The sequence below is a fragment of the Podarcis gaigeae genome (assembly GCF_964106915.1).
Source record: "Podarcis gaigeae genome assembly, chromosome: 5".
Classification (NCBI taxonomy): domain Eukaryota; kingdom Metazoa; phylum Chordata; class Lepidosauria; order Squamata; family Lacertidae; genus Podarcis; species Podarcis gaigeae.
Window position 1 is genome coordinate 15,210,247 of NC_139681.1, and position 12,790 is coordinate 15,223,036.

Consider the following 12,790-nt stretch of genomic DNA (forward strand, 5'->3'; position numbering starts at 1 on the left):
GGCTTTCCGGTCCAAAGAAGAAAACTGTTTGCTCCAGAAACTGTTTGCTCCAGAAACTACTGGAGGCAATTAAATATTGCAAATGGGACACGTTTTCGTATGAGTGGACTGCGGAACAGCAGAGGACGAGCTGAAGACCAGACAAGGAGTTCTGATCAGGCCTCCGCTACAGCTGTGTGCTCACTTGTTTTACTATATTTATTTATTAAATATGTAACCCCGGCCCTTCACCTGCCTCATGGCAGTTCACAGCATAAAAATGCAAAATAAAAACACAAAATACGTACTAAAACCCAAGAACAATACAAATCGACAGCAGCCACAAGCACCCATTGTTCTCACCATCTGGTGAGAACTGCTGTTCTCACAATTTAAAGGAATTTCAAAGGAAAACTAAGATTTTCAAGTCTGCCCAGTGTATAAGAAAAAAGCTGGAAAAATGGACACAAACCAAAGACTGAGAAAAGGGGGTAGCTTTTATCAAAATATCTAAAAACCTAGCCAAATATGTTAAGGAAACGGCAGCTTCTTGGAGTTTATACTAAAGGGCTTAGATCAGGTATAAAGAAATAACATGATATCAATTTATATAAGATTGTATACATTGAATTTTTGTATGGTTTTTTTTGTCCCTTATACACCTCTTTGTTCTTTTGCCCACCCTCACTCCCCCCTTTTCTTCTCTGTATCACTTTCTTTATAACTGAAATCCTTCCGATAAAATATTAACATTAGATTGGGGGGGAAAGGTATCGAGAAATGTTTCCTAACCCCGAGAGAGACTGAATATATTGTTCAAGCGGGCAGCAGAATTCCTTTCCATGAGCCCTTGCTTCCTTTTCCACATCTCAAGAGGCAGAGAGAAGAGGAGGAGGAGGAGTTTGGACTTGATATCCCGCTTAATCACTACCCTAGGGAGTCTCAAAGTGGCTAACATTCTCCTTTCCCTTCCTTCCCCACAACAAACACTCTGTGAGGTGAGTGGGGCTGAGAGACTTCAAAGAAGTGTGAGTAGCCCAAGGTCACCCAGCAGCTGCATGTGGAGGAGCGGGGAATCGAACCCGGTTCACCAGATTACGAGTCTATCGCTCTTAACTACTACACCACACTGGCTGTGGCTCCTCCCTAGCCCCACCCTTCAGACTCTTGCCTCCAACAGAACACTTGAAGGAAGTGGGCAACTGTGCTCCAAATTGTGGAGTCTCTGAGGAAGCCTGCTTGCTCCCGCCTCCTCCCACCCACCAGACAGCGCCTGCCCCAAAGGCCCCGCTCCGTCCGCAGCAGACTCACGTGTCTCCGTTCTCGTCCTGAGAGGCAGCCAGGTGCCTCTGCACAGCCAGCAGCATCCGTGGGTCGGCCGTGACTGCGTAGTCGAGAAGAGCCCGGGAGCTGCGCCGAGCCAGCATCAGCATCCACGAGCTGCACTCCTGAGCTAGGGGGACAGGGAAAAGGCACTGTGTGATTGCAACCCTCTGCCGGCGGCCAAACTGGACATCTTGCACTCGGTCACTGTGAATGAATCCCCCTGGACACATCACCGCCCTTGCCAAGCTTTGGCCTACTAGGGCAGGGGGTTGGGGGGGCCCACAGGGTCCAGATGCAACCCTCCATGTCTCTCCTATTGGGACCCACACCTTCCTGCTCCACCCCCTCTTGCTGCTTCTGCCTGGGTGGAACGTGCTCATGGCATCTGATAATGTGTCTTGCTTGTTTGGGCGGAAAATGTGTGTGCAGAAAAGCGCCTTTTGCGAGGCTGCAGTGCAACCTATTGATACAAAAGGTGGGAGTCTCTCTGCCCACTTTTTCCTCTGGCCCCTGTGTCATCATGTGCCACCCCCCCCCTCGAAATGGATGCTCATGGCTGAATACACCTTGTCCTGGCTGAAAATAGTTCTCCCCATCCCTGCAACAGGGGAAGGTCACAGGTCCGTGGTAGAAGCACATGGCTTTTACAAGCAGACATTCACAGATTAATTAATTAAGTGTGGAACTAAAAAGCCGGTGACGCTTGGAGGATGAAGAGTGCCCCCCCCCCCCGCTATGTGCACATGCCAGAGTCCTACAGCTTGTAGCACCATCGGTTTGGCTCCTGGGGGAGCGGGGAAGGAAGGAGAAGAGATGGGCCGCTGTGGCTATGGCTGTTGGAACCGGGGGATGAAAAGTCAACTGGCTTGGCCACAGCTGGAGCGTCTCCCCTCTCAGCCTTGCCGCTGCGGAGATCCATCAGCGCACTCTCCTGCTGGGTCTGCAGCAGCCACTCGTAGTAGCCCTGGCACAACTTCTTCAAGGTCATGTTCCTCTCTAAGGAATCAAGTTCAGCCTTCATGGGTTTTAAACATGGCTCTGAATCCATTGGCGCGGGTGGTGCTGTGGGTTAAACCACAGAGCCTAGGACTTGCCGATCAGAAGGTCGGCGGTTCGAATCCCCGCAACGGGGTGAGCTCCCGTTGCTCAGTCCCTGCTCCTGCCAACCTAGCAGTTCGAAAGCACCTCAAAGTGCAAGTAGATAAATAGGTACCGCTCTGGCGGGAAGGTAAACGGCGTTTCCGTGCGCTGCTCTGGTTCGCCAGAAGCGGCTTAGTCATGCTGGCCACATGACCCGGAAGCCGTACGCCGGCTCCCTCGGCCAATAAAGCGAGATGAGCACCGCAACCCCAGAGTCGGTCATAACTGGACCTAATGATCAGGGGTCCCTTTACCATTACCTGCATCCTTTGAGGTTAAATCTTGGACCTCTTGGAAGCTTGAAGGTTCCCTAACCTTCTCTGAGTTACTAACAACAGCTGTTTTAGCAAACTCATCAGCATACCTCTTAGGTGGTTTGCCCTTTGTGGCTCTTTCATATAGAATGTGTATATTTCATTCTATATATGCGTATAGAGAACTCTCCAGCAGGTAAGCTGCTTCCAAAACACCTCTTAACCCCAGACTACTTCGGACAGCACTCGTCTCACAGACGTACCATGCTGCAGCAGTTCTGCGTAGCGCTTTTCCTCCGTGGAGATCCGGCTCCCATCTTCTAATGTTTGCTGCTCCCCCTCTTCCGGCTTGGAAGTCCCTGGCATGTGGATGCCCCTCCCTCCTTGGTAGTTGCCCATCGGGTAGGTGCCAGAGAGGTAGATGCTGCTGTTGCTGCAAGAGCTGTATCCCGCCGAGTGCCAAGGATTCCCAGCTGGGGCAGGCAGGCGTATACACACAACAGAGAGATAGAGAGAGGTTTCTATATTAGCCCAGTTGTGCTCACAGGGTTAGGCGACGCGTGGCTAAATTTCAGGAGCCCTCGATAAACATTTCAGACTTCTAGCAAAAGGAACCCATCCCTCCCCTGGCAGTCTAGTGGAAAAGCAGGGGAGAGAAGGGGAGAAGAAAGAGAGAGGGGTGGGAGAGGGGGTGGTCCCAACCACGTCCGGTTATGTCCAGCATGCAAGCCCCCTACGCACAGTTCGCAAATTGTAGCTGTTGGAAAGCCAAAGGGGGGCAAGCCCCAATAAGTCAGGTCTGCACTTCTGCACTGCTTCATCACCAGCTGAGCAAAGACACGGCAGTAGCTCCCAAGCTAGTAACGCGCTGGCAAAATCACCTAGGACTTTCAGATATCACATTTGAAACCGGCACTGTTCAGTTTACTGCAGGAGAGTTTGTGAGCTTGTATTCTAGTCGTCAACGGCGACTAGACTTTGCTCCCCGCTTTGCAACCCAGAAACCTTGATCTGCGGCACGTTCTCCTTTAAAAATAGAAACCAGCCCCCTGGGCATGCTCAGCTCAGTGCTTACTAATTCTGCAACATTTGGCACGCCTGCCGTTTGTTCTGCAGAGCCTTGTTATCCAGACCCCCTTCTCTGCGCTGAAGACAAGCTAGTAAATTAAAATAATGACTCCATTAGAGGGCTGCCTGCTTGAAGAGTGCGTGGTTTTGTCTTTGGAAAGAACGCTCGCCTCCCAAGTAACGGGGAAAGGTGTAAAGCGAATGGTAATTAGCAGTTTCCACTTGCTGCAGGAACTGGAACTGCCTCAACAAATTGCATTGGAAGATCAGCCTTCTCTCTCTCTCTCTCTCTCTCTCTCTCTCTCTCTCTCTCTGTCTGTCTGTCTGTCTGTCTGTCTCTCTAATTAAGTAAACTACTCTGCGCTCTTTTAGCAATTCCACCCCATGAATTGTCCAGAAACGCTCACAGCCATCAGCAGCAGTGGCTCACTTAAAGCCAGAGATACGTTTCATATCAAAGAATGTTGTGGAACTGAGCTACAGTTGCATCCCCTCCCTCAACCCTTTAGAGTGGGATGGGGACTCGCTGTAGCTCAGTGGCTAGAGCTTCTATTTTGCATGCATTACACACCAAGTCCAATCACCAGCATGTCCCGGTAGGGCTGGGAGACACTTGCCTGAATTCCTGGCAAGTTGCTGTCAGTGCAACTGCAGGCAGCACTAAGCTAGGTGGACAAAGAGTCTTAAGGCAGCTTCTTACGGTCCTAACCTGCCTTACCATTACACCAAAGTGCCTATGCAGATTCTCTGTTTTATCTCTAAGCCAACACATAGAAGATGTTTATCACATGAAGTACAGAATGAGAAAAGCAAAAAGTGGCCTTTGAGTCATCAAATTATCAAGCTGTAAGGGACCCCAAGGGTCATTTAATCCAAACCCCCTGAAAGGCAGGAATCTCAACGAAAACATCCAACTGCTTTTTACAGAAGTGAAAGCCTCTCCAAAATGAAGGACGTGCTACACCAGGAGAACAAGTGTAAACCAAATAATATGGCTAATCAGAAGGAAAGACGACAGGCCATCACTAAAGGTGCTTAGGCTAAATCAGTGTTTCCCCAACTTGGGTCTCCGGTGGGTTTTGGACTACAGTTCCCATCATCCCTAGCTAACAGGACCAGTGGTCAGGGATGATGGGAGCTGTAGTCCAAAAACAGCTGGAGACCCAAGCTGGGGAAACATTGGGCTAAATAATGGAGACTCCTTTCTTTAAGCAAGCACCAGACAGATGAAAAAAGGTGTAAAGGGAGGGGGGTCAGGAAATCACAGAAGAGCTAAAGAAATCCTTTGCCCCTGCTTACATGTCAGATGATGTTGGGGAGAGACCCACAACCGAACCCATTTATTTTTGCACCCAAGACATCCATGCAAAGGATGCGCCTATCAACGTTTTATAAACTGACAGCTTAAAACCCAGCTTCCCGTGGTCAGGTGGCCTTTACCCCCAAGGAGCTCCAGGGCTTCCTACAAGAGTGGAAGATGCTCAGGGTTCCACTGCCCAGTGCCAGAATTTTACAAGCTCTCCTGGGGTCTATACTCTGCTGCCAAAGCTATTGCAACGAAAAGCCTTCAATCTCAAAACTAGGAAGCCGCCTAAAGAGCAAGGCATTCCAAACTCCCCAAGCCTCCGTCAACAAAGAGCAACGTTTACCTCCGCCAGAACCAAATCCGCTGGCTCCGCCCCCAGCGCCTCCCATGGGTGAGCCGCCCCCAAAGTGCTGAGGGAACTGGGGCAAGGTCTTCTTCCTCTTCCTCTCCACTTCTTCCTTATCTGCAACCAAGGACACAAGAGGAGAGTCGTCAAAGACAAGGTCCTGCGCTGGCGCTGGACAAACAGAAGTAGCAAGACATTTCTTGGTACAAGCTCCCTGTACCTTCCACCACCGGGTAGTAGGTAAACTGCTTGGAGTCACTCACGTCACCCCCTCGCTTGCGCTTCAGCTGAAGGAACACGGTGACCGGGCGCTCGATCTTGGTCTTGTGGTAGGGTGGCGTGCGGAACACAATGGCGTACTGCAAGGACACAAAGTGTGAACACCTGAATAGGGCTTAAGTGGCAACCCAAGAGGCAGTTCTGACTGATTCAGAGTCAATGTATCATAACGTAAAGAACTTAACCATTGCCGTGGGTTAAAGGAGAATCAAAAACAGAGTTGGGTGTCATAAGAACACAGAGAAAAGTGAGCTCCAAACTGACAAACTCCCTCCTACCCACAGCGGTTTGATAGAGAGATATTCTTGCAGCACCCGACAGATTAATTCCCATGAGGCAGAGCAGCAAAATATTAGGAATATGGGAAGCTGCTTTCCACTCCGTCTTATTCAGTATCGTCTACACTGACTGGCAGCTGCTTCCAGGGTATCTGGGAGAAGTTTCTAGCCCTACCTAGAGACACCAGGGATTGAACCCACTGCATAGAAGGCCATTGAGCTACAGCTGCTGCCCAGTTAAGTATTAACCCTTCTAAAAACCTGCCAGCCAGGAGGAGAACCATCACAATGAAGTGCCCAAAAATAGCTCAGCGGGATTTCACGAGCCTACGATATTGAACAGAGCTGAGGCGTCCAGGGAAATATACCTCTAGAAATGGATCATCAACTAGGACAACTGCTGCAGCTTATTCCGCATCTTGGCCCGGAGACCCAACTGACGTGTCTGAAGAAATCAGTTTCGTCCATGCATCCCCTTGCAGCTGCCAAGTCACTCACCTCGCCCAGGAATAGCAATGAAAATGGGCAAGTAGCTGCCTGGTTCGTGACCTAAAGTAAGTCGCACAACTATGCAGAATAGAGTTTTATCGCCCTCCGAGCTTTATTGGAAGAAAAACCCAGTTTCCCAGGGCTTGCGTTCACTGGACACGAGAGGCGAGCAAACCAGGGAAAGGAGATGGGCTTTCCAAAGATCTTGCGAAGCTCATCAGGTTTAAGAGGTGATCCAAAAGCATATGCTTAGGACCTATGTATACTGGCAGAACCTCTCCTTTTCCTCAGGCAGATGAAACCCCAAGCTCACACTTACAATCCTTAAATTCACACACACACAAAACCTGGTGGTCTTTGACCTGTCTTTTAGCCTGGTGCCACACGGAATGCTACACAATCTTAACATCTCAGGCTGACAAGAGATTTGCTCTGCAAGACTGATCTTTTGAGTGGGACCCAGGCCTCCCATGAACCAACCGGTACCTGTTTATGTACATCTGTAGGGGAGAAGTCTCCAAAGGCCTGCCAGCCATTCTCATCATCTTCATAAAACCGCACCTCAATATCATCTGGAGGAGGAAGAAAAAAGTTATTTCCCTTGTGAGAAAGCACCAACCCACCCTGTCTCAGGTCCCAGGCATCTGAACTAGCACAGGGTTTCATTTATTAAGGTCTTCTCTCTCTCCACACACAATACATTCTCAGTGCATGCAATCAATACCACTATGTGACCACAGTCCAGCCCTCTAGAGCAGGTATCCCCGAACTCAGCCCTCCAGCTGTTTTGGGACTACAACTCCCATCACCCCTGGCTAACAGGACCAGTGGTCAGGAATGGGAATTGTAGTCCCAAAACAGCTGGAGGGCAGAGTTCGGGGATGACTGCTCTAGAGCATCATTTTCTCCCTTTCCCAAGCCATTTTCAGGCCACAAGTCTCCTCCACAGCCACATGGGGTCTTCCTTCATTCCTTTTCATAGAATCCTAGAGTTGGAAGAGACCACAAGGGCCATCGAGTCCAACCCCCTGCCAAGCAGGAAACACCATCAGAGCACTCCTGACATAACAGAATCATAGAATCATAGAGTTGGAAGAGACCACAAGGGCCTTGTGCTAATGAAGAGCCCTCCGAGGCCCGATTTACAAAGGGACCATCTGCCTTGAAAAGCAATGTTTACACTTGCTTCTTCTGAAGCAACCCCGGCAGAAACACAACAAGGCAGATTGTCCTGTTCCATTCTAACAAATTTATTTACTTTTCGCAATCCTATTTTCTAGGGTTGTAGCTGGGCTCCCTGGGACCTTAAGATGAAAGGGCAGGTAAGAAAGTGCATAAACAAACATATATATATGTATTTGGAAAATCCTAGCCAAGTGAAGTAGACTTGAGAACAAAAAAACAACCAATACAACCAGGTCAGAATTTGGTCTCCATCCATATTTCTGAAGAATGTTTAACAGGAGTACAAGGAATCAAGCTCTTCAGACTCACAGGCATAATTGGACAAGGTACTTCAAACCTTTTTAAGCGTGTGGGCACATACGGATTTTTGAACGGATGTTGTGAGAACATCCTTTTCTGGTCACTTATGTTCCTCCAGATCAACGCCCCCAGCCCAGCCCACAGAAAAGGACCATGTGCACAGGCTTTTTTCCTAATGGATCTGAGTAAAAGTGAGATCCAGCAGAATCAATCCGAGCCTTCAAAAGCATGCAGAGATGAAATAATAAGTGTGCCACTGCTCTTGGAAAATCTTCCGAGAGAAACCATCCTCATAACCTCACGACCAAGGAGGCAGTGGCTTCCTGGGTACCCAGAAAAGACCTCAAGTCAGCTTGTTGGCAACCTCGTCTGATGCTTCCTAATGTTCAAGACCTCGGACGCCACTCCCCAAAAAACATCAACAAATGAAAGATAAGGAAATAAGGGGAATAAGGGGAATAAGTACTCACCTTTCTGGACTTTATCACACAGCAGGTAAACTTCATCCCCGCCTCGCACGGAGCCAGCTGTCTTGTCCATTCTTGAGATCTTCAGGTTGGAAGCCCCGGGGGATTCTGAAGAGCAAAGAAAAGGCAGAGCTGTGTAACTGAGATCCAGGCAGCTGCAGAGATGCGTTTTTGTATGTAATCATGCGTAAAAATGTAAGAAAAGGGACTCCATACAAGAGAGACATTATTTCAAGCCAAATGTGCGCCTAGAGGTTCACAAATTTTGGCTAGCCTCGGCAGCCCATTATTTTTTGCGATTACCATCAACCCACCCCTTTCATGTACTATAGCCATGCACCCAGAAGGTTCAGGGAAGGAATGTGTCAGTCTTTCCATTTGTGCAAAGCTATGGAGACTGAGGAGGAGGAGGGACCTCCAAAATGTGGTGCAGAGAGAGATTCAATTCTCTTTCATGTTCTGTGCAATAAAAGGAGATCTTGGTAGAAGGCCTCACTACAGGCTCAGACAGGAAGTGATTTATGGCTACTACTTGCCACCTGGTGGCCATAGTTTGTGGTGTCTCCCATACAGCCCAGTTCCCCATGCCCCACCTGAGCTTGTAAGCTCTCCAGCACAAATGTGAAGACTTGAAATTAGTGTTCCACAAAGTCTGTAAGATCCAAAATATCAACAATCAGGCCCTGGGGAGAAGGATGACATACTCCTCTCAACAGATGTGTCAACCTTGAGGCCTAGATGCAGCTGTGGTGGTCTCCCCAATATCAGAGATCATGCTGAAGATGGAGTTCCAGGATTAAAAAAAACCGTGGTAAGTTGTGTGTCTTTGTTTGACCCTTTTACATGGTTTTGTATGTATTGTGGCATTTTACACATTGTGACTTGTTGTTTTTTTATTGCTAACGGTTTAGTAATTATTTATTGTAATTGTTAAGAGCGTTAAGAAGGGGTAGGCAACCAAAGGCCTGTGGGCAGATGTGGCCCAATTGCCTTCCGGGACGGTCCGGGAATCAGTGTGTTTTTACATGAGTAGAATGTGTCCTTTTATTTAAAATGCATCTCTGGGTTATTTGTGGGACCTGCCTGGTGTTTTTACATGAGCAGAATGTATGCTTTTATTAAAAATGCATCTCTGGGTTATTTGTGGGGCATAGGAATTCATTCCCCCCCCCCCCCCAAAATATAGTCCGGCCAACCACATGGTCTGAGGGATGGTGGACCGGCCTGCAGCTAAAAAAGGTTGCTGACTTCTGGCGTTAAGAATTTATGTTTAATTACGGTTTGCTGATATTTAATTTCATTGTGCACCATTATATTCTAATGGATTACTGAGCGTTGAAGTAATTTGAAGTTAGTTGTTTATTTTAACGTTATGTATGCATTATGACTTTTTTTTGTACTGGATCAGCTTGTTACAAGGTGTGTGCGTGATTTCTGTCATCTCTTCAGCTTGCAAACCGCCTTCCGTATAGTAATATATGAAGGAGGTATACAAATAAAAAGTGAAACGAAAGCCTGTTGCTGCGAGCCAGCAGAACATAAGCAGCTGGATGAGGTCAAAGCCCCACCCAGCCCAGCAAGGTAAAAAGGTAAAGGTAAAGGACCACTGGACGGTTAAGTCGAGTCAAAGGCAACTATGGGGTTGCGGCGCTCGTCTCTCTTTCAGGCTGAGGGAGCCGGCGTTTGTCCACAGACAGCTTTCCGGGTCATTCGGCCAGCATGACTAAACCGCTTCTAGTGCAACGAGACACCATGACGGAAACCAGAGCGCACAGAAATGCCGTTTACCTTCCCACCACAGCACTACCTATTTATCTACTTGCACTGGTGTGCTTTCAAATGCTAGGTTGGCAGGAGCTGGGACAGAACGATGGGAGCTCACTCAGTCACGGGGATTTGAACCACCGACCTCCCGATCGGCAAGCCCAAGAGGCTCTGTGGTTTGGACCATACTGTGGCTAACCAGATGCCGATGTTCAAAACCTGGCCAAGCAGTAGACACAGTGGCAGATGCTTGCTCCACGGCTTTCCTCCAAACAAGCGTGAAACCCCAACTGAGGTCAGTCCACAGACCAAGAGAGAAGACTCACTGCTGTCGTGGATAGGGTCCGAGATAACCGGCTTCAGCGCCAGGCTGAAGTTCCCACTGCTGTCACGAAGGTAGGCACTGAATCGCAGCCGGACAATGCTGAGGTCCATTGTTTTCTTCAGCTCCTTAGCCTCTTGCTCAATCTCCTCTTCTTCAGATTCTGCCAAAGTAGATGCTGAATTATACACCTGGCAAACAATGACTACTATATCCACGAACCCGGGGGTCCTATACCCCACGTCTTAAGTGTACCCTTCCCTACCAAAGGCAAGAGGTCATCTCATAATGTCTCTGAAGGACAACAAGGACCCCATCCCTGCTGTCTTTGAAAATAATGCCATCTGTGATGTTGGGATCTGTCCAGCCTGGGCACCAAAGGTTTTTTTGAAAGATATGTTTGAACAGCCCCGGCTTAATGGTCCTCTTGCTTAGGGCCAGGCGATATCTGGTATTAAACATCACAATATATCACCAACTAAACATTGCGATATACTGATATATCACAATGTCAGAAATAAGGATGGAGCTATGTAGAGGCATTGGATGGCTTCAGTTTTTCCCATTATTTTTGCCTAGCACACATACATATCATGCTTCGCAATATATTGCCAAGTCAAAAATTACGAAACAGGTATCACAATATGGACTTCAAACCGGTTTTGGGCTATATGTCAATATATCACCCAGCCCTACTCTTGCTATCAGAGTAACTATTAATGAGGCAGAATGCTCTCGGTGATTTGCAAACGCATGTCATGTATACAATTTCTACTTACCATATGAACCAACAGCTGGAAGAGAAATTATTTTTGATCTACCGTATTTTTCGCTCTATAAGGCGCACATTTTCCCCTCCAAAAATTAAGGGGAAATGTGTGTGCGTCTTATGGAGCGAATGCAGGCTCCTTGGCTTCAGCAATAGCAACGTGAAGCCTCCGAAGCGCAGTGGGAGTGCTCCCACCATGCTCCGGAGGCTTCGCATTGCTTTCACTGAAGCCTGGAGAGCACACTGACCCCTCTCACTCTTGAGGCTTCAAAGATAGCCGCCTGTTCCTTTCACTGAAGCCAGGAGAGTCTTGCTCTCCAGGCTTCAGTGAAGGGAACCCGAGGCTATCTGGAGAGCAAGAGGGGTGGGTGCATACCCACCCCTCTCGCTCTCCAGGCTTCAAAGATAGCCGCCTGAAGCCTCTGGAGCGCAGCGGGAGCTCCCACTGTGCTCTGGAGGCTTCGGGTTCCTTTTGCTGAAGGGTAGGTGCCCCTTCAGCTAAGCGGGAGGAGAAATGGAAGGGGCTCTGTTTCTCCTGCCGCTTCGCTGAAGGGGCGCTGCGCAGAGAGGGAGAGATTTTTTTCCTTGTTCTCCCCCTCTAAAATAAGGTGCGTCCTATGGTCGGGTGTGTCCTATAGAGCGAAAAATACGGTACATTGCACTAAGACTCCTGCAGCAATTGCTGTGTGTTCTCTCCTACCCCAGGGGACCCCGGTGGGCTTTCCCCACACTCTACTAAAAAGACATGGCTTCTTGGAAGTGGCTCCCATGTGGCAGGATAGGGGTTGAGGTGTGTCCTTGTTGTCGGCAAGCAGAAAGCCAATTACCTAACATTTGCATAGTGCCTCGAGTTTTTGAAGTGCTCCATATAATCCTTGCAGTAACTGCGCGTAAGAGAGGTCAGAACCACGATCTCCAAATTACAGGCTGGAGATCCAAGGTCAAGAAATTGCAACTGGCCCAAAGGCACCTGCAAAGTTTACAGCAGAGGCAAAGATCCAAACCCAGAATTTCTGGGCTCCTGCACCTTTACTGGGTTGATAACTGTGCAGGAAACTAGTTTACAAATTATATCGAAATGACACAAAGGTCCACATTATACCGAGCATACTGAGAAAAGCGGAATTGAGTTGGTTAGAAAGTTATGTCAGTCAACCCCTCATAATAGCTTCTGATGTCTCAAACAAAACCTTGGGGGCTACAGCAAGCGCGGTCCTGAACTGCTTTTGGACCATTACGCCCTAATTCCTGGAAAAACGCATGTAAGTGAGTCTTCTACTGGAAGCACAAAGCTCCCACTAGGGCCACTGAACAGCCCATCTTCTAGAAAGTCATACATCAATGCTGGCCCCTATTTTAAGGGGCAATCCTACAGAAAGCGAAGAAAAAAGGAACATTACACAAGCTCGAATGCGATATTTGTTCCCAGGTTTCAAGCCCAAGGGCCTGGCAATAGAAAGGGAAGCTCATGCTAAGCTCCAGCAAGCCATTCTTCTCGCATGCTGTGTTCTGTTCTCA

At 48.5% G+C, this 12,790-nt stretch overlaps 1 protein-coding gene across 1 annotated transcript in view; it reads right to left on the minus strand.

The window, feature by feature from the left end:
• NFKB2 (nuclear factor kappa B subunit 2) overlaps positions 1–12,790 on the minus strand; it is an 80,960-nt gene that overhangs the window by 8,897 nt on the left and 59,273 nt on the right. The window contains exons 11-17 of the mRNA XM_083738309.1: positions 10,508–10,666; positions 8,421–8,525; positions 6,952–7,037; positions 5,640–5,778; positions 5,417–5,536; positions 2,963–3,172; positions 1,290–1,432 (exon numbers count right to left, since the gene is read on the minus strand). Coding sequence (XP_083594435.1) covers positions 1,290–1,432; positions 2,963–3,172; positions 5,417–5,536; positions 5,640–5,778; positions 6,952–7,037; positions 8,421–8,525; positions 10,508–10,666 — 962 coding nt within the window. The remainder of the gene's footprint in view (positions 1–1,289; positions 1,433–2,962; positions 3,173–5,416; positions 5,537–5,639; positions 5,779–6,951; positions 7,038–8,420; positions 8,526–10,507; positions 10,667–12,790) is intronic.